The following is a 20,907-nucleotide window of genomic DNA, read 5'->3' as shown; positions in this document are numbered from 1 at the left end:
GGAAGGAGTAAAGCTGAAACCACTCAAATTTGACGATGGGCAACCCTTTAAAATGTGTATAGGCGCCAATAAGAATTCATGCAAGCAGTCGGCGATCTTCACAACGTTACGCCATATTGCAAGCAGTCGGCAATCCAAAACATGCTTTTAGTTTGCGCCAACCATTATTTGTTTATACAAATATATCAACAGTTTTCTACGCTCTATTATATTTCTAATATCTAATTACAACTCTTGTCACTATTATGAACTGCTACGATGATTATCATGATCATCGTTATTATGATCTTCGCTTTGAGGTGACTCGGAATCTTCAGTAAGGTGATGGTTGGTAATCGTGGTATTGTGCTGCGATGGGGATGCAGATGGCGTCGCTTCAGCTCCACCGGTCGAGGGTAAACTTGACAATGTGGATGTTGAGATAGATGGCTGTGGTTGAATAGGAGGCGCTGCTGGTGAGTGGTAATATGGGTTGCTGGAGGGGAGAACGAAACCGCCTGGTCCCAAATGACTGCCACCAGCGCCGCCTTGTTGAGGACCCATGTATGGGCTAGCAAATGGACTAGGACGGTAATGATGTCTTGCCATGTCTTCGTAAGGCTGTGGTGGAGCATAATGCTGATAAAACTGGTATAGGTTTTGCTGCTGGTCGAGGTACACGGACGAGAAGCCACCGGGGCCAACAGCTGGACGAGGAGACTGAGGTGGATAAAACCCACCCGGGTTACTTTCCGTCGACGTGTTGCGTACATGGAGGTAGCGAGAAGATGGGCTTGGCTCGTCCGGCTTGTGACTTGCTTCCTCTGGCTTATCCGTAGGAGTTGCCGTGTTGGACATTGAATAAAATGACGCATTGTCGTCCTCATCCGCCTTTTCTTCTTCATTTTCTAACTGCTCATCGTTTTCTTGGGTCTTTTCTGCATCGTCCTTTTCCTTCTCTTCCCTGGTAGGCAGTTCGTCGTCAGTCAAAGTTGTAGGCACAGGGGGTGCCGGCGGTAACTTTTTGACAAGCGGGTTGTGGCCATGCTGAGACGTAAGAGTACGTCGTAATTTTGCACCGTCAGGCTTCCAAAAGTCCACTGCGCGTTTTACATCCTTGACGACAGTAGCCGTGCGCTCCGATCCTTAAAAATGCATGATCCATATCAGCACATTTCTTTTTCCTTCTGCACCCCATAGAACCTATCAAATTGAAAAGTGCTTTTTTTACCGGAATATTCGGGTCGGCCCTGACCTGGTTCGATAGGTGTGACATCCAGCTCATCCACAATGTACTTGCCAAAGGACGCAATCATATCCATCTTACTTGCCATTTCGTCCATTCCGTTCAGCAACAGATACATGGCTTCACGCATCGCGATGCGCTGATAGTTGCCCAATCCTGTCTCGGCTGGCAGAGTCTTGCTCTCAACCTTGGCCAGCTGTTCCTTTAACTGCATCAACTTGTCAACTCCTCCTGGATGTTCCTGCTCGTGTCTTTCGATAGCTTCTATTAGCCTGGCTCGCTTCTCTCTGTCTGAAAGCAACGTGCTTTCTTTATCCGCCATTGTCTTCATGGTATCGCAGTATTGATCATAGCTGCTGGAAAATTCTGTCATGGTCGAGCTAAACAAGATCAATAGTTCACCGAGCTTGCTTGTCACGTCCTATTATATCGCTTGTTGAGAACTTTTTTCTTTTCTTTTCTTTTTCCTCCCGCCCTCGTATTTTTCCTATCGTATATTCTCTCTTGTTTCTTACCGTCAGGTCATCGCCGAGTGGCTGGCCAAACATTTTCAAGTGATTGGCAGAGATCCTTCGCTCTTCGGACATACGGGCCCATTGCTTTGCGGCGGTCTTTTCTGCCTCCAGGAACATTAGCAGGTTTTTGTCAGGACCGACATGGTTTCTATTCCCTAATACGTGGAACGGATTAAAAGAGAACATTGTTGGAAACTGTAAAACTTCACAAAAGAAAGGAAAAGAAGAAAAAAAAACTTTGTTGCAATACTTCAAATATGTTGTGTTACCATTGCAGTATAAAAAAAAGCGCACACGCGGATTCTATTCCGTAATGCCTTCGCCGTTGACTACAAAAATGGAAATCTCCTGATCTATTTTCGCATGAACATCTTTTGACTTTTTGTTTGTCTGTGGTGTCATAACGCATATGCTTATTTATCGAGGCAAGCTATTACAGGACATACAGAAACCCTTCTTTTGTAACAGATACTGCCAAAACCATCAGCACGAAAGTGTGCTACTATAGAAATCTACTCAAGAATAGCGAATGCTTTGCTCGAGTATGGCAGCTGAACGGTGGGATGACATCATTTATGCTACACAATCAGATCATTTAAGGCGAACACGCGCCACAGCTTAGAATTAGGTCACTCGTGAATATAAAAACGGATCAAGCTACACGTTGCAAGGCAAGATGCTCAGGATTTTCGTGGTGCTCAGCGCCTTTGATTATTCAGGTCGGTGTCTTTCGCATGCTGGATTTGGTCGTCAAATGGATCGCTAAGAAACTCCTGTATGTCATTCGATCATTTGATCCGAAATGCGGTTCCTGTGAAAGTTCAAGTTGGCTATGCGTATCTAGGTCAATTCCATAGCCAAATATACTGCCATATCACTGTGATGACAAAAGTAAGTTAAGCTATGGTATGGCCACTTTGAGCATTATTGTTTAGCGCGCCTGCAGTCATTCTTTCGGCGATCATAACATTTGGTGACCCAGCATTCCAACTGCTTGTATACAAAGATATCTTCCCTTTAAATTTAAGGCCCATGAGTTCATAGCGAACGTTACTTATTCAATCAGATAACGGGTATCAGAATACATACTTACCCATATCGCTATGACGACACCCTAGACGTTATTTCATTTATTCAAGGCATAGATGATCACACAAAGAAACAAACAATACGTTTTGCTGATTTTTCATGCTATTAATTAGAGATCTTTATGTACTACTGTACATATCCTAGTCACCGCTCCTCGCTTCGCTGCCTGTCATTCTCATGATTGCATCGTCAAACAGCTTTTACTCTCAGAGTACTTTACACCGCTGAGGGCATTTAATTATAGCTGAAGGAATGAAAGACAGTAGATGTGCAGGGTTACATCGATTGCATTTTATGGTTGCTATGACAGTAAACAGTTGATTGGCTTAGTATATATACTAGACGCCAAAGTCGCTTCCCAACTGTTGTGACCGTCCTGACTAAAGCATTCACTGGTGATGAAGACAGTCAGAGTGTCCGATGGATACAAGGGGTTCTCGCGTATATACGTTGGTTTGGCCTCGTTGCGGCCAGTAGTAGATGCATCACTCGAGAAATCATTCCGAATGTCATGGCTAAGATGCATAAAGCTTGTTGCCGTGCTTCTTACATTGGATTTACATCTTACGACGCTCAGGAAAATCAAAGATTGAACGAAGTGAGACGCATTTAATAGCACTACTAGGTACGGAATGCCACCAACTGAAATATTCAACGCTCAGTAGTAGGATGGTGTATATATAAGGATACCAAGAATCCTTGCCGAGTGTTGGCTAGCACTTAAGGATTCCTCAGGTGGAAAAATGCTACGACACCATTCATTATACCAAAATGTATCCACAGCAGAAATACAGTACAACTTTCCGTGGTATACATATCCGTCAAGCGGGTAGACATAATGTTGATGTAATCCTGTAGGCATCATGGACATGAGTATTTAGATATATTACATACTCTTCCGGAAAAAAAAGCCATGTTAAAGCGGTAAAAGCATTATAGCGTTATAGTTAAGAGCAACGCCACTGAATATAAACTATAGGTCCTATAGGAACGTATCACGCCAAGAGCAACAGCTTACGAGCAGTACATAGAAAACGGAATCACTGTGCTCCGCTGTGGATCGCAAAGCTTGTCTAGTGTTATTGAACCTACATTGAACGGCATCTTTTTTCAACAAGTAGCTGTTACGAACGATGCAGAGTATCTATTTTATTTACCCATCCAGAAGCGCAGCAAGACTTTGTACATATGGCTTTACAGGAGATTTGTTTGGAATTTCATGTTTAGCTCTAGGGTCGGCAGCGACACTCTAGCTTATCCATAATGCTGTTGTGAAATATCGCCGGGGCGGTCGAATCCAAGTGTAGCTACATTGCTTTACGGCTGTTTTACGTATGATAGCCACAAAAAAGTCGGCTGAAGAAAAAAGTCAGGTTCTGAATTCATGAGGAATAGGCGTCGGCGTCTTTTGCCTTTGTAAGAATGGAGATAATCTTTAACGTTGGTCGAGGAGTCAAAGTCATTTTTACATAAAAAGACGGATCGGAGAGGCCCATTGGGGCCACCGTCTGTTACTACAGCCGAGTGATTTTCTCACCCATTCTAGGATCAACGCAGCTAGCTAGACACATTACTACATATCCGTGTCACGCCGCGTACAAAAATGCAGTTTTTATCATGCAGTTTTTGATACTTTCAAAAGTTTCAATGCTCTCTATGTAACAACATGCCGTTCTATGATACAGTTTTGTTATTGATTAATATAACTGAAAAGGCAAGAGAGAACACTCACCGTCAACACACCCCGAAACCTGTTGGAAGATGGAGAAGCCTTTCTGCTTTTTTGATATATGCAGAATAGGCACGGACCATCTTTACTTGTTCAAACTGGAAATCAAAACAGGTGATAGATCATGGTTTTCAATACTAAGTCAAAAAGTACAAGCTTACGAATAGAATAGCGAATATTTACAACTAAAGCGCAACGACAAGATCAGATTTGTTATATGCTGACGAAAATGGATCGTCACTGATCTCTAGGCAATACCGTTGAGGCTATTATAATGTTCGTATGCCAAAATGAGTCTGGTATGTAAGCGGGTCGGCCTGTACCAAAGGTAGGTAAACGAACGTTGGAAAAGAGTCAAGTTGCTGCTTCGTAACGATGTAAAAGGAAACAGGAACAATTTAATAATAAGCTCGCTTTTAGTTAAAAAGCTTTGGCGTCCACAAAGTAATTATCGCCATTACCCTATTACATACATTGGTACTGTAATATGGTCAATGGAGAAGAGTATAACCGTCAATTTTACCGCTAAAAGAAAGAACCAGCCTGGATTGTATCATGTTTATACAGAAAGGCGTCAAGGCACGCGTAGTCCATGCTTCGCTGTGTTTACTAGTATTTGTCCCCTTAAAATCTTTCAACACTGCTCCGCAAGCATTCTGTGGTAGAGTGTTAACAAGCAACTTGTCTAATAGCGTGTTTGTAAGAAGCCTCTCTCAAAATTACCAAGGATGTCATAATCTTAGAGACAGTACAGTCAGAGGCAAATTATTCTGGCAAATTCTGGAGCTTAGGCTAAAGTAGGTTTTATTGAACAGAACTTTATGTATACATCAAAAGCTGATATGATTTAGAATTAATGTGTGGGAACCTGAATTGTCTGAAAACATTTATGCAAGAGCTATCATACATAGTGCGTAGAAGACGCTTGCATCCGTTGTTTTCGGACTAAAATGAAGCGCATTAATCAAAAGTTGTATCCAACATGCCGTGAGTCCAAAAAAAAAAAAAAGAAAAAAAGACAAACCAGTCGTGCCATTGCAGGAGCATCGGATGCTGTCGAGTGTTGTGCACCATCAGAGAGCAGTTTGGTCAAAATAACAGAAGAACGCGTGGATAGGGTGCCCAAAAAGATTGCTCAGCTTGTTGTGTATGAACAACAAACATGCACCAGACTCATGTTGTGGCGCCAACCAGATTTGCCAAAGGAGAAAATGCAGCAGACATCGCACTGTGTAACCGTGCCAAGGGATAGGCAAAGAAAGAATTCTTTCTACCCAAGCTTTCTCTCTCTCTCACTCCTGTACATAAACAATATTTTCGTTTAGTTACTGTTCTCCTTATTCTTTTTTTGTTGTTTTAGTTCTTTTCTCTCCATTCATCCGCCCCCAATGTCAGGTTACGACAATCACAATCCGAAATCATACTACAACTATTCAGGTATTTACACTGTCAATGCGGTTCTTTCTAAGAGTGCTGTGTTCCTGAAAACATACCAACTTTTTCAATATGTCGCCGTGGGGCGGCGGGATGGGTATACTATGCTATAGACTACAACAATAACAGACAAGGAGACCCCGCTGGCGCAAGTAGCAGCAGCAGCGCTCGTGGTGGTGGTGGTGGTAGACAAGCATTACCGGCTGGGCCACCGCCTAAAGCATTTGATACAAACGTCATACACAAGCCGGACGAGGTGACACCGACGACTCCATCGGGACCGCCTCCGCCGTACTCGCCGCCTCCACCGAGATCCACGTCCAGTTCCACCGACTATGGCACTGTTACCGTGCAACCAGGTCTTCTGGATCCGTCGCGAACCTATGTGAGCCCCTCTTCACCACCACAACAATATCAACAGCAACAACAACAACCGCAACACCCACTACAACGGTCGGAACAGCCACGAAGACAATCAAAGTGGACCAATCCTCGTAAGTTTGTTTAGTCGACACATCAAGAAACAAAGATGTGTCTCCTTTCTTGGCACGGGATTGATGACGGATTTTTCTTTTTCTTTTTCCAAAAATAAATAACACAAGCAGATATACCCCGTGATTGGCAAGATGGCAACAATGACGACGAAGAACAACAGAGTCATGAGCCGTCTTACAATCAACCACGCAGTCGAGGAAGAGGAGCAAGTGGCGAGTCCGGCGCATCCCGGATGATCCGCCAAGCATTGCACTCGCATAACGAGGACGACAGTGGCGACGATGCGGACCCAGGATGCTGCAAGAAATGGTGCAAGTGCTTATTCCTGGCTATCCTAATATGGCTAGTCATACTGAAATACAGCGATACCATCCGCTTCACTCCACCATCGCCGGATCTGTCGTGCCATGCAAGCGTTACTTGGGACGATATGCCAGAAACGATCAATGTTGAAAAGGATGTGTGGATCTCGGTGGAAGGGCATGTTTCAAGTGGGTCCGTCATTGTGCACAGCATGGCAGACAGTGGCCAAGAAGGTTCGATCCAGACTCAAATCCATGTGACCCCATCCCTTGTCGAGGAGTTGTCGTATGAGCTGCATGATGGCCGACAAACGCAATTAACGATCCGTCTGCCCCAACAAGGCGACCACTGCGTCCAAGTGGATATGGAGATTTACCTACCGGACAAAGCCGAACAACTACGCCTCTCGATCAACAATGTACCCATCAAGGTGATGGACCCACAGTCTCACATGGACTTGACAGATCTCAGGACCACCAATGCGCCCATCGACTTGAGCAACGCGTGGGAAGGTAAACGTTTGACGCTACAAACTGCCAATGCAGATATCCACATGTCTTCGGGCGACATTGAGGCGCGCGATACTGTCCACTTGGAGACAGCCAATGGTGCAATTCATGCAGCGAATATCTTGTCCAAGCATTACATTGATTTGATCAATGCCAACGGCGTCGTTCAAGCAGATCTGCTTCAGGGCGATGACAGGGTCCACGTGGAAACAACCAACGCAGAGGTTCGTATCGACAAGGTGTCATCTGACAAGGCATCCATCATTTCGTCCAATGGATGGATCCAAGTGAACCATGCGGTGGCGCAAGATTCGCTGGTTGCAAAGACGTCGAATGCTCCGATCGATATTCACGTCGAACAGGTCAAGAACGGACATACACAGCTTACCACGGGCAATTCACCAGTGACGGTTCATATGGTAAGCCAGTTTCTCTCCGCCCCTCCATGTTGTCACATCGCACAGGACGATAGTAATTTATATCTTTTTTGTATATAGACAAGAGAATATGAGGGCAGCATCACATTCACGACATCCAAAGATAATGCGGTCAACGTACATGACGCGCCAGAGAATTTCGATTACGATCGAAACGAATCATACGAAAAGCGGGGCATGCGTTTGAGCGGAAATGGCGAATTGAGCGTAATGACGACAAACGCCGATGCAGATATTTTCTTTGACATTTAAAAGAAAAAGGGCAGAAAAAAAAATAAAACAAAAGATTAAGAAAGAAACAAATAGTACAGTAGTAAGGGCGCGGAACTTTACATTATATAAAATATCTTAAATATATACAAAGCTATGTGTATAGTGTATCATAGGTGTGTGTGTCGTGTATGATGATAAGGTCGTGGCATCGTCAGGTAGCGGGGCGGTAATGTTGTTCTTATTTATAGGTGCTGGCCGGCCAATTATTCCCCTTCACTGTTTCCCAATTGATCAACCTCGTCTTCCTCTTCTTGTGGCGTTGTTGATGACAGTAAATCCTGCATACGTAAGGCTGAAGAGGGTGCTTGTGTTGTGGTTGTGCTCGATGGCAGTGCTTCTGCCTCTGCTTTATCCGTTGATGATTGCTGTTGATAATGTGATGACGACGACGGTGGTGGCGACAAAGTCGCTGTATGATCATCCATGTCCATAGACACGGCAGGTGGTGATGACGCCGATGACGACGCTGTCTCCTTGACAACGTCCATCATCATCCCGTCCTCCTGCACAAGCATCCCATCCTCACTTCCGTCGACTTTAGGTGCGCGTCGATTCGCATTCCCCATCTGCTCCAAATTGCCGCGTTTCTTTTCTGCTGCAGCCATCACTCCCTTGGCAGCGCGTGGCTCCATTTCCTCAAAGCTCTGGGGTACGTAATGCCGTAAATTCTCAGCGCCTGGCAGATCTTGAATCAGTTTGGCGATCGTTGGGTGCTTGAATCCGTAATAATCCGGCCCACTGGCCGAGTTGGAGTGTTCCCGCTGCCGAATTTCGTTGGACTTTCTTACGACCACCGTCCAAGCACCAGTGGCTGAATTGGCGATGATGGGCTCGTCAGGCTGATCAGCTGCAATAACATGAAACCGTGGACCGTCGCCACCGTCTGTGATTGTTGATGTGATTACTGTGTTGTTGCTTGGATCTTTCATACTCGGGTACGTTCTGACCATGGTGTATACATAGTGGGTAAGTAAAATTTCCGGTTGTGTGTTGTTTGCTGTTGAAAATAATAAGGGGGGAAAAATGGGGGAGTAACGCCAATTCCACTAACCTGCTGACAGTATAACCGACCGGGAAGATGTATCGCTCATTGTGGAAGGTATCACGGTCGCTTACAATTTTGCCGAGATCCAATACAGTCAACACGCCGATTTGTTGAGGTAGCCGCGGCTGACCTTGTTCATCTCGATCGATCGGTTGTACTCGACGTGTCTTTGTGGGAAGACGCGACAACTTTGAGCGTTTGGGTGGTGCCGAAGCCACCGTTGCCGAGTCGCGGTTTTGAGATGGACTTTCGGATAATACGCGTCTATGACTCGTTGTTGTTATTGTACCTGAAACGGGGCACCCCATTGGAAAAAAAAAAAGAAATGTGTAGTGTGTGAGAGAAACTGGGAAAAAAAAAGTCCGCGTGCACGGCGCGCGCGCGCTCTCTCTCTCTCTCTCTCTCTTTACACTTTTTTTTTCTCTCACCTTCTTCTAGATCGCTTTCTGTGTCTGACAAATCGCTAGGCACGTCACTGCTATTATCATCGGACGAATGGCCCTCCATCCGCGTTATGTTGTCCAACAAGAGGCTTTATTTTTCATTTTCGGTTTTCGGTTATGGAGTTGATTGGAATTGCGTTGGAGTGTGCGTTGGAGTTGAATTGGATTGATGAATACAGTGAGCAAACATTGCCATCGTGCGTATATTGTGCCAATAGGTGTGGAAATGTCTTACTTTCTCTCAAACGTCAAAGTCTGAATCTTCTTTTTGGCGCGCACATACTCCTTGGTCATGGATTCGTTAACCTTTTTTTTGTGACATGGAGATTAATAAATGATGAACGACTTGAAAAAATGAACGCGTATTTTAATTTGAGCTTGTGTACACACCTCCATGATATCACGCAGTTTTCGCTTTAATTTCTTATATTTATCTTCAGAGAAACCAGAGGACGCTGGCTGCTGCTGCTGATGTTGTTCTTTCTGCGGTGGGGGTGGCGAGGACATGGTTTATTTACTGTTGTAGGGTTCGTGTGTAAAATTATCCGTAGAAAAAAAAGAGAGAAAGGGAAAGAAAGGGAAGAAGAGGAAGAAGAAGAGGAGGAGGTGTTGGTGGTGGTGATGGAAAAGGAAAGCGAAAAGACCGTCGTTTCTTTTTTATTTTACCCTTTTGGTTGAGGTTGTAAGTTGGGTGGGGTGGGGGAGAGGGACTTCAAGAGGAGTAGAGCAAGAAAAAAAAAAATTTATTCGCCTTTTTTCCTTCCTTTTCTCTTCTTCCTCTGTTTCTCCTCAAAAACCTAAGATGGGGTTGATTCTCAAGATTGGAGGGAAGGGAAAGAAGAAGAAAAGAACTTTACGCACACAGCTGGGCGTTTTAAAGCCCCTTCCTTCACCGACGGAAGCCATTGTGGTTTTTTGTCGTTGTTGTGGGAGAGAGAGAGCGCAAGGGCAAGCCGGAGTGGTACTGGCGGGTGTGGGCTAAGTGGGCAAACATCAGCCTTCATGGTCCTCTCCCTTTGCCGGTTCCCTTAGCACCGGATTTTTGCCTGCGCAAACTGTGCAAGAGCGAAAAAAAATACACGAGTCATACTTCAGGATCTGCGTTGCTGGGAAAAAGAGAGCCCACTGGCAGATAGTATAAATGACCGAAATTATCCTCCATAGGAACTCAGTTCCCTTTCCTTATTGTTATCCTTGCTTTTTCCCCATTGAAAATAAAAGAAGTCAACATGGACAGTGCAGCCCGATCAAGCAATGTCAAAGAAACTCTTGACAGCAAGTAGTCAATCCCTCTCTCATTTTATTACATTCCACCCAGTTGAATAAAAGCAATAACAATACAGCGCACTACTTTTTGATAATAGTTTTGTTGGAAATGGCGACCATGTTGGACACTGGTTTGGATCGCGACACGTTGGCCCTGTGCGTGTCAATGTGCGAGAGAGGTGTTAATCCAGAAGCCTTGGCGGTAAAAATGACCAAAAAAAATATACTGCTGTGTTTCGTCTCACTTCTTTCTATCGTTCGGACCCATTAATTTAATACCATGTAAACGTTAGGACGTGATCAAAGAGCTACGGAAACAAAAGGAGGCACAGACGCTGTTGTAGGAAAGAAGCTCAAGAAACATGAGGACGAGGAAACGATATCTGAAGAGGCGGTTACACTATCTTACCACTAAATAGAAACCAAGAAATGGTAGCCATGCCATGCTGTATCTCTTTATTATACCCTGCTATCTTTTCAACAGCATTAAATGTCCTACTGTCATTATCAGCATCCGGTCAAATATGTTTCCCAATTAAATGCCACTGTCAATCTTGTCCACAGGCCGGTGCCAAGCGCATAAGCCCAGAATAACATTAGTATAAATAATCATTGTCCCTCGCATCAGCGACGATGAAGCCTGTCGATGGTCCTCGCAGCTCGAATTACATCAATGCAAAAGAACGTTACAACACTTGCCCACATTTGACAGCTATATCATTAGCGACATGATACAGCACAGCCGTCTAAAGCAGCAAATCGTGTTTTGCTTATTCTCTGCATGTGACACATTTGTCTGCACAATGGAAATGCGATCCCGCGCCATCTGCTCTGGCGATCATATTTGTAGAGTAAGACAGCACATCAAGTCACTCAAACCATAAACTGCACTGTCAGAGAGAGATCACAAGATCTTGGGAATTTCGTCAGACAAAGAACCCAGATAACACACGATGCAAAGCAGGTTCTTAATGAGACTTTTCCAAATTCATAACAAAGATTGTATATGTTACACAAGGCCCTAATTATCGCTGAAGAAAACTATCGAGTGCTGAAGAAAGATGGAGGAGGGATTTCTGTAAGCGGTTCCGGACCAGCGATACATATGTCAATCGCGGTTAGCCACCATCCGTTCCATGATTCTCTTCATCATGCCCCTTTGCACACCATCGTCTTTTTTTTTGAGCGACATGCGACACCGTATCTTTCACATGCTGATGTCTGCTATTAGCACATGTTCGGGACCGGCAGTGACAACATCAGTAGTTCATGCATGCATCTAATATCTCAGTTTACCAATTAGACCTTTTGAGACCTTGCAGACCCTCGGAGGGTCGTTCCAGGTGTCCGAAAGGGCTACAAATGGCAATTTGTTTCTTTAGGATGGTGTTTATTGAATGGTACTGTAATTAACACCGAGACGTCATATCAGCGATATGGGATAATAATGTAGCACTAGAGTTACTAAAGTCAATACACTTACTCTACATGAACGTCACTTTATGCAAATGTCGCAAGTTTATCATCACTGACACATGGATCTTAATCACATACACTACATTTTTTGCATAAATTTTGACGACATTGTCACGTAATGCATAGAGTAACATTCATGCAACAAAATCATACGATCGGAAGAGTAACCGAGCTCTCTGTTGCAACGCAAAAACTTGTTCTAGACCGCTGCGCATGCACTTCTATATATTTACATTCTATCATCCACCGCTAGCAAAGTCATTCCTCTCTTCCTTTACTCTTTCCTTCCCTCGCAACTTTCTGACAACAATAGCATCAACATACACCAACATCATGCTCTATCACTCTCTTGACTTTTTCAAAAACCCAGGCCTTGGGCAGTCGACAAAGCAGTGCCCTCAAACTGTATGAGCAACTCGATCCGGCCAAGTGTTGGATTCTGGAAGCGACGAAGCGACGGGCATTGGCGGAGAATGTTGAGTCGTGGAGTGTCGAAAGTAAGATGAAAGAGTTCGTCGATACGCTCAATTATGTTCAGTAAGTGTCACTCTATATCTCTTTCACAAAAAAAGGGGGAAGACCTAGTTAAAAGAGAATCAAGTCAAATTAATCATTCTATATAGTCCTGCGCTATCATTCATTCTGGATGTTGACGACCTTAACTGGGAAACATATTTCAACACTGACGAACTTGAGGAGCTGCGCACTTTTGGCGATCCAATCATCAGGGAGCTTCCATCCGAGCTTAAAACAAAGTTCTTCGAGATGGAAAGTTTGGTAAGGTTATTGTATACCCGGTGCTGCGAGTGGCTGTTGCATATATTTGACTTCTTTCGCTGACTTAGCTTCGTGATAATCGCAAATGTGTATGTAGAAGACGGCGTTGGAAGCATATCAGTTCGGCCAAGGTATACACCACCACCCAATCGAGCAACCACTCCTCGCCTGGCTCTCGCAAACCCTCATGAACACGGCCAAATTTTTCATACCAGGTGCAAAAACCAACACCAAAGGCTTTCTCGAAACCGATCGGCTCTACTACTTGTGGAGTTTGGTAAACACCATTTACCATCATTCAGCGGTCGAAGCATTGGGGTAAGTGAATGGTGTACTTTGATACCAGGGCGAATAACAGAGATATGATTACGGTATTGATAAGGGCTTCTATTTTTCTAGATATGGAAAAAGCCAGCGTCTCCAATGCAGCAGCATTCCCCTTGTCCGTACCAGTTCTAAGTTGGTTGTCACGTAGCAACCGGATGATGCCCCAGAGGTCTCTACCAGCCATCCGATCCAACCGAAGCCAGACCAGTCAGCCAGCAAATTCCAAGCGCAAGCTTTCTGCTGTCGACGAGATTGAGCGCGAAAAAATAGGAAGAAGGCTCGATACAATTTACACTGCTAGCGATCTTGAGTTTGGTGGCCTAGAAGCAGCAGCGAATCGGGATAACACGAAGGAAATTCACGACGCAAAGTTGAGGTTACCAATGTTCCTGAGAGACATGTTATCCGCAATTGTCCGTAAAGCACATGTCCTTGGCTACAATGTGAATGGTATGTACATCAACAAATAAAATTTGATATACACGGTGTCGATATTCAAGTAAAGCTAACCAAAAGACAACCGATGCCAATTAGGTAACGGCATTACGATGATGGATGTGGATATGCCAAAAGGATATGTAACAAGAGTGAGACGAACGAACGAGCTCCTGTATCCCACAAGCAGTGACGATTACACCGGGCGCGTGCTATCTCTGCTGGAGCTTGCTGCCAATGCTAAGACGATTGTTGATGATACTGTGAATCTGTGTACGAATACGCGAGTAGGCATGTCAGTTTCTGGGGCCGGTTCGACTCTTGTCCCTCCATCATTCATTGCTACCGCCGCTCAAGAATCGCCGTCTACAACAGCGTCAAAAATTTCGTCAAAAAAACAAAAAAATCGCACTAGCTCGTCTGCTCTCATCGTCTTTCTCAAACATTCATCCTACCATTTCTGTCATTCATGTATCATTTAATAATAAATCTCGCTTTTCCCCCATTTAAATATGCTCTCCTATTAGATGCTGCCACTTCTGTTTTACTTTTTGTCTCTATTACACACATACTCGTGTCTCTATACATACCTACTCGTGTCTCATTAATATATATCCTTCTGTCACAATCTCATACACCCATCCATCCTTCACATACACCATAAGTTGCTATGCTCATTTTGTACATTTATTGTAACATGCAACTCCCAGTCAAAATAAATATGTTTATTAACGTCCATCAAGGACACAGCTTTATTGAATTGCGTTGTTCTCTGTGATCTTACCGTATGCACACAAATTTCCGTGCCAAAATTCGTTGCTAATGTTTGAAGGCTTTTTAAATTTTGAGTTAGTCACTTGGACGCCCTGCCATATACCAGGTTGCTAGCACAGCAGAGATCACTCGGTTTGACTAATTAGCCCAAAGAAGATCTAAGAAAAGAGAGGGTAAGAAATTAACGTATTAGTGTTGGTAATAATTATATCTTTGAGCTTTTTTCATTGCTGCTATTATCGACTTTGTACTCGATAAAGTACAAAATGTTTCGGGTCGTAATGCATTACAGTAGCCGCTCGCTAAGCCGATCACCTCGGTCATGACCCAAAAGTGATCGGCTTAGCGAATGATCGGCTTATCGAATTCGAAGCCCGATATAATGAGTGGGGTCTTCGTCTGTTGATACTATATACACAGTAAACATTTTGATCGCTTGTTCGACTTCCGCATGTCTCAGATATATTAAGAGATGAAATACTATGATTTTATTGGTCTACATAAGCCGATATGTCACAGAGAAATGATCGGTGATCGGCTTACCGAGCAAGCTCGATATTCAATGCTTACCGGGTCGGTAATTTTGAAAAGTGATCGGCTTAGCGAGAATATCGGCTTAGAAGTGATCGGCTTAGCGAGCGCCTACTGTATAGCTATTGCATTTTGGGCACTGATGATACAGATAATCCGTAAAGAAAATACACACTCTCTAAGCAAACTTGGACGGTAAAGAGAGAAGTGTAATGTCGAGGGGGGATTAGTAACAGCGACAGGACCTGATAGAAAAAGCCCTGCCATGTGAGCCAAATAGAAGGGATACGGCAAAAGTTCCAGCAAACTAACTACCTTAATAAACGGTTGAAAATAGTCCAATCGTATGGCAGCTCTAGACCATAATCGAAATACAATCGGCAGAATATACAAAGTACGATAATACAACAGGGGAAGTGCGAATACTTCGCTAACAATACAAGTAGACTACGAGAATCAAAAATGAATAAATAAGTATACAGAAGGTCTTCTATGCCTACGGGGTGTACTCACACGCAGGGCCTTTCCAACAAGTCCGCGAAAGAAAAGGTGTTTCTTTGTTCTTCAAAGTAACATGGATATTTATATGTGTGATACATGATGTGACAATTATTGTTAAGAGAGGGGTGTTGCTATGTTGCTATGTGTGTATATGGTTTTCAGTGTGGTTCAGTAGTCTTAGCGTCGGACTATATGGGTGCTATGTGACCTTCTTCGGCCACAGAAGGAAGAAAAGTCTTTAATTTGATTGGTTTGCGTCAAGAGAGATAAATTCACACACTTATTTGATTCTTTGAAAATTTTTCTCTTTCGTCTCTCGCTTTCCTTTCGTCAGGATTTCTATTAATGTCCGAGTAATTGCACATCAGATGGCCTCGAAGGTACCGCCCCAACGAGATGTCCCTCTCACGGGTGTGCATTTTGCGACTATAATTGCGTTACCAGATGGCCTCGAAGGTACCGCCCCAACGAGATGTCCCTCTCACGGGTAGCGCACTGAGCCTTCTGCGTTACCAGATGGCCTCGAAGGTACCGCCCCAACGAGATGTCCCTCTCACGGGTAGCGCACTGGGCTCAGTTTATGTATAATTTTTCCCCTTATTTGTGATCGTGTACTGAACCTTTACACTTGCGTCGGTTCCAAGCTTCAAATTATTGTTCAAGTTAAGTATATGCAGTATATTCCGCGTTCTCACTTAAACTAGCCCAACGAAACACGCATCGGCTGCGTCGGTTTTGTTAGACACACACTTTACTTAGGTTAGGATCGTCAAAACACCGATACAGGGCTGCAGACAGCATCGATAGCAAGAGTATCCAGGGGGATTGCTTCACTAGCCAGCCGTCATGGGGTTCCTTGGTTCTCCTGTTAGTTCCGGATATCCAACGTTAGGCTTAATGGTTGCGGGCGAGGACTAGCACTGGTTCATGGAACTTTGAAGTTTGGCCATGTGGACATTATATAACAGCCTTTTGCAAATACATTTTTTCTTTATTGGTTGTCCTCCCTTTGTTTTTACTTTGTAACCCGTTTTATTCCTTAACTATCATAACGAATGTACCTCTTTATAAAGAGGAACCTGTATTTAGTTTCTAGATCACATTGATCAAAATATGGATCCATATTACTGGCTTACACCTTATTCTCCCTTGATACTAAATGCACATTCAGCGCAATAAACATGAAGCACGTGTAGAAGCAAACCAAATCTGTACTATAGCGACCCAAGAGCTATATGATTCATTCAAAGAATGTTAGCTTGATACTCCACAATATATGTTTCCACTATCACCGCCATCAATACTGAACATCGTCCGCAATATGGAAGAGAGGGTTTCCATGGAATCAGTGATCATCAAGTCGGAAGTTTATTATGCACAGATAAATAACCTGTTTACAGTGCGTGTAAATGTGGCGTTAAAAATAGCCAAAGCTTTCAACATACCTTTGGGATTCATTATACAGTGTTTTCGGAAGAGGCTACACCGACTAACTTGTAAAAGAGATCGTTGAAGTAATACTAAGCAGGAAAAAACGCAAAATTGGCCGAGCTGCGTAAGGCATTTGTTTTACTGCATAGTAATGCAAAATTGACAGGAAATGATGAAAGACTAGCGTTTGATATTTTTACCTGTCCTTGTTGCTTTCATGGTCGCAGTGGAGAAGCCCTATACAGTGCATCTATGATTTTCATTGTATTTGCATGTATTAATATCTCACTGTAGCTAATGCTAGTTTGTAAACAAGAAGAGGCCGTGTAGTATTTATCAGCGTTGATTTTTCGCCAGGCGAAAAATCTTTGGGGTTTTTCGCCAGGGCGAAAATAGGCGAAAAAAAGGCGAAAAAAGGCGAAAATTAGAGGCGAAAAATCAATTACTTTATTTGGAAATACATATGAAAATCTAAATCTGTTAAAGGGAGGGGGTGAAAACTTATTTCGCTGTCGCACAGAAACTACTTAGCAGCTGCGCAACAGCTGCGCAGCAGATTTGTCATAAACATCAATCTGCAGCATGCTTTTGGCACGAGTCAATGAAGACCTGACTAATAAGAACCTCGCATTGACCGTTTAATATATTTATCTTGTAATCTTCTCTTTTCTTTATTATCGAGGGAGTAAACCATTTTACTTTTGAAGATGAAATTTATTTATTTAACTGCTTATTGGGGTGGTACACAATACTCAATCAAAAAAAAAAAATGTAGCGGGGAATTACCCGCAATTTTCGCCAATTTTCGCCAGGCGAAAATTATGAAGCACTATTTTTCGCCAAGGCGAAAAAGGTATTTTCGCCACTTGGCGAAAATTGCGGTTGGCGAAATTCGTCAACGCTGGTATTTATATTACAGGATGTGCTAGAGCAAAAGAAATATTGCATAGGTTATGTGTGACGATTATTCCATTCGGCTTTTTATTCAGTAACACGGTCGTCATACAAAAAGGTAGAAGCAGGATACAAACCTCTCAGATGCCACAGATGGGAGAAACTATTTACAGTCATGACCAACCGGATCGAAGGGTGGCTTCACAAGATCGTCTTCACATGCCAATGCGGCACTTCAATAATTGTTGCTGTGGTTACGTCTTTGCTGCTGTGGTTCTGTCTTGTTGCTGTGGTTACGCTCTTATTACATGATGACCGACCGAGTCGAGGAGATCAACCAAGGTAATATATACCGTCCCAAAATATTTGTCTCAAAAGATAAAGAAGCTTACCCCTTTTTTTCCAGCTATCATAGCTGCTTTGCATCGCTGCGAAGAAAACAAAGCCGTGGATCTACAATCTGTACTTTACGCCAACCAAAAACACATTTTGCAAGAAGTTTCCGAGCAAGATAGAAGCTTTGACTATAAGAATGTGTGGTTGAAAAGGATCCGAAGCCAAGCAGAAAAGCTAAAAATATCGATTGTACGTGCTAAATAGGCTTTCGATAACCGTGGCCAACGCAAAGCGCGTCTTTTTTAGTTTACTGACCGTTTTTTATTCTATGCACAATGTTAGAGCGAAAAACAGCCATCGTGGAAGTTTGTAGAGGAACATACTCAAGGAAAATCTGACAGTAATGAAGTAGCAGCAATAGCACCAACGTCCACATCAACATCCACGCCTTCTTCTGTCCCCTCATCCTCCACCAATCCGCCCACCCTAAAATCCAAGCTGTCCAAAGCCGACAAAGACAGTGCCCTCAAACTGTATGAGCAACTCGATCCGGCCAAGTGTTGGATACTTGAAGCGACCAAGCGACGGGCATCGGCAGAAGATGTTGAGCCGTGGAGCGTCGAAAGTCAAATGAAAAAATTCGTTGAAACGCTCAACTACATCCAGTAAGTGCTAATCCATATCTCATTCACAAGAAAAAAGAGAAAGACCTAGTTAAAAGAGAATAGAGTCAAATTAATCATTTTATATAGTCCTGCGCTATCATTCATTCTGGATGTTGACGACCTTAACTGGGCAGGTTATTTCAACACCGAGGAACTAGAGGAGCTGCGCGATTTCGGGGATCCCATCATCCGGGAACCTCCATCCGATCTCAAAGCAAAGTTCGCCGAGATGGAAAGTTTGGTAAGGTTATTGTGTACGCGGTGCTGCAAGTGGCTGTTGCATATATTTGACTTGTTTCGCTGACTTAGCTTCATGATAATCGCAAATATGTATGTAGAAATCCGCGTTGGAAGCATATAAATTTGCCCAAGGTATAGAGCACCATCCGATCGAGCAACCGCTCCTCGCCTGGCTCTTCCAGACCTTGATAACGACCGCCAAATTCTTCATACCGGGCGCGAAAACAAATACCAAAGGCTTTCTCGAGACCGATCGGCTCTACTACTTGTGGAGTTTGGTAAACACCATTTACCATAATTCAGGGATCGAAGCATTGGGGTAAGTGAATGGTGTACTTTGAAACCAGGGCAAATAACAGAGATATGATTACGGTATTGATAAAGGCTTTTATTCTTTCTAAGTATGGAGAAAACCAGCATCTCCAATGCAGCAGCTTTAAATTGCAAGCGCAAGCTTTCTGCTGTCGAAGAAATTGAGCGCGAGAGGATCGGAAGAAGGCTCGATACTATTTACACTGCTAGCGATCTTGAGTTTGGTGGGCTCGAAGCGGGTGCGAATCGCGATTATACAAAAGAGTTTCACGACTCAAAGTTGAAGTTGCCAATGGTCTTGAGAGACATGTTATGCGCAATTGTCAAACATAGATCTTCGATCTTACGCAAAGCACATGTCCTTGGCTACAATGTGAATGGTATGTACATCAACATATAAAATTTGATATACACTGTGTCGATATTCAAGTAAAGCTAACCAAAAGACAACCGATGCCAATTAGGTAACGGCATTACGATGATGGATGTGGATATGCCAAAAGGATATGTAACAAGAGTGAGAAGAACGAACGAGCTCCTGTATCCCACAAGCAGTGACGACTACACCGGGCGCATGCTGTCTTTGCTAGAGCTTGCTGCCATCGGTAAAGCAATTGTTGATGATACCCTGGATCTGTGCACGAATGCGCGAGTAGGCCTTTCAGTTTCTGGGGCCGGTTCGACCCTTGTCCCTCCGTCATTCGTCACTACTGCCGCTCAAAATTCGCCATCTACATCATCTTCCAAAAATTCGTCAAAAAACAAAAAAAATCGCACTGATTGATTAGCCCTTCTGCTCTCACACATATCTCCTATCATTTCTGTCATCATGTATCATTTATACCTAACTCTTCACTTTCCATATGCTGTCACATCTGTTTTACTTCTCCGTCTCTTTTACACACATACTCCTGTCTCTTTCACGCACATACTTCTGTCTCTTTCACGCACATACTTCTGTCTCTGTCACGCACATACTTCTGTCTCTTTCACATGCATATTCTTTTCTCTTTTACATACTCCTGTCACATTTACATATATCCTTTTGTTTTAATCCCATACACCAATCCATCCTTCCAATACACCATTAGTTTCTACTTACATTTTGTACATACTGTAACATGCAACTCTCAGTCAATATCGATATGTTTATCAATGTCCGTTAAGGACACAGCTCTACTGAATTGCGTTGTTCTGTGTGATCTTACCGTATGCACACAAATTTCCGTGCCAAAATTCGCCCGATAATACCTTTTGTTGCTAATGTTAGTACGTTTTTTAAATTCGAGTTAGTCACTAAGACGCCCTGCCATACCAGGCTATCAGCAGAGCAGAGATCACTCGGTTTGCTAATTAGCCCAAAGAAGATTTAAGAAAAGAGAGGGTAAGAAATTAACGTATTAGTGTTGGTAATAATTATATGTTTGAGCCGTTTTCATTGCTGT

The 20,907-nt window shown here is 43.4% G+C and overlaps 7 protein-coding genes across 7 annotated transcripts; 4 read left to right on the top strand and 3 right to left on the bottom strand.

Moving 5' to 3' along the window:
* Window positions 1–66: 66 nt before the first annotated feature.
* BDB00DRAFT_820632 (Eisosome component PIL1-domain-containing protein) lies at window positions 67–2,069 on the bottom strand. Its single transcript, XM_053123312.1, has 3 exons — window positions 1,741–2,069; window positions 1,211–1,646; window positions 67–1,124 (listed from the first exon to the last, which is right to left on the bottom strand). Exons 1-3 carry the CDS (start codon window positions 1,924–1,926, stop codon window positions 244–246), a joined length of 1,503 nt encoding a protein of 500 aa, XP_052980301.1. The 5' UTR covers window positions 1,927–2,069; the 3' UTR covers window positions 67–243.
* Window positions 2,070–6,220: 4,151 nt separating this feature from the next.
* Window positions 6,221–6,935, bottom strand: BDB00DRAFT_343467 (uncharacterized protein). The gene has a single exon (XM_053117008.1). The coding sequence runs from the start codon at window positions 6,733–6,735 to the stop codon at window positions 6,337–6,339; it is 399 nt and encodes a 132-aa protein (XP_052980300.1). The 5' UTR covers window positions 6,736–6,935; the 3' UTR covers window positions 6,221–6,336.
* On the top strand, window positions 6,347–8,100 carry BDB00DRAFT_343435 (uncharacterized protein). The gene is made up of 3 exons (XM_053117007.1): window positions 6,347–6,486; window positions 6,619–7,718; window positions 7,797–8,100. The coding sequence occupies exons 2-3, from the start codon at window positions 6,720–6,722 to the stop codon at window positions 7,986–7,988; spliced, it is 1,191 nt and encodes a 396-aa protein (XP_052980299.1). The 5' UTR covers window positions 6,347–6,486; window positions 6,619–6,719; the 3' UTR covers window positions 7,989–8,100.
* Window positions 7,992–10,158, bottom strand: BDB00DRAFT_343508 (F/Y rich C-terminus-domain-containing protein). The gene is made up of 5 exons (XM_053117009.1): window positions 9,888–10,158; window positions 9,733–9,803; window positions 9,483–9,586; window positions 9,061–9,343; window positions 7,992–8,951 (listed from the first exon to the last, which is right to left on the bottom strand). The coding sequence occupies exons 1-5, from the start codon at window positions 10,002–10,004 to the stop codon at window positions 8,213–8,215; spliced, it is 1,314 nt and encodes a 437-aa protein (XP_052980298.1). The 5' UTR covers window positions 10,005–10,158; the 3' UTR covers window positions 7,992–8,212.
* Window positions 10,159–10,245: 87 nt separating this feature from the next.
* On the top strand, window positions 10,246–11,429 carry BDB00DRAFT_820617 (mitotic-spindle organizing gamma-tubulin ring associated-domain-containing protein). Its single transcript, XM_053123311.1, has 3 exons — window positions 10,246–10,772; window positions 10,862–10,965; window positions 11,057–11,429. Exons 1-3 carry the CDS (start codon window positions 10,727–10,729, stop codon window positions 11,105–11,107), a joined length of 201 nt encoding a protein of 66 aa, XP_052980297.1. The 5' UTR covers window positions 10,246–10,726; the 3' UTR covers window positions 11,108–11,429.
* A 1,210-nt stretch (window positions 11,430–12,639) lies between these two features.
* Window positions 12,640–13,813, top strand: BDB00DRAFT_762546 (uncharacterized protein; the record flags this gene model as incomplete). The annotated part of the gene is made up of 4 exons (XM_053119338.1): window positions 12,640–12,776; window positions 12,863–13,016; window positions 13,114–13,334; window positions 13,513–13,813. Coding segments are annotated over 4 exons (813 nt in total), but the record flags the coding sequence as incomplete, so codon positions are not given.
* A 4,386-nt stretch (window positions 13,814–18,199) lies between these two features.
* BDB00DRAFT_956181 (uncharacterized protein) lies at window positions 18,200–20,693 on the top strand. The gene is made up of 7 exons (XM_053129653.1): window positions 18,200–18,251; window positions 18,316–18,494; window positions 18,588–18,910; window positions 18,998–19,151; window positions 19,249–19,469; window positions 19,553–19,842; window positions 19,927–20,693. The coding sequence occupies exons 1-7, from the start codon at window positions 18,218–18,220 to the stop codon at window positions 20,244–20,246; spliced, it is 1,521 nt and encodes a 506-aa protein (XP_052980295.1). The 5' UTR covers window positions 18,200–18,217; the 3' UTR covers window positions 20,247–20,693.
* The last annotated feature ends 214 nt before the right edge of the window (window positions 20,694–20,907 follow it).

This window comes from Zychaea mexicana (assembly GCF_025766255.1).
Source record: "Zychaea mexicana strain RSA 1403 chromosome Unknown BDB00scaffold_31, whole genome shotgun sequence".
NCBI classification, from domain to species: domain Eukaryota; kingdom Fungi; phylum Mucoromycota; class Mucoromycetes; order Mucorales; family Lichtheimiaceae; genus Zychaea; species Zychaea mexicana.
Note: the sequence above shows the minus strand (reverse complement) of the source record. Positions and strands in the feature narration are given on the sequence as shown.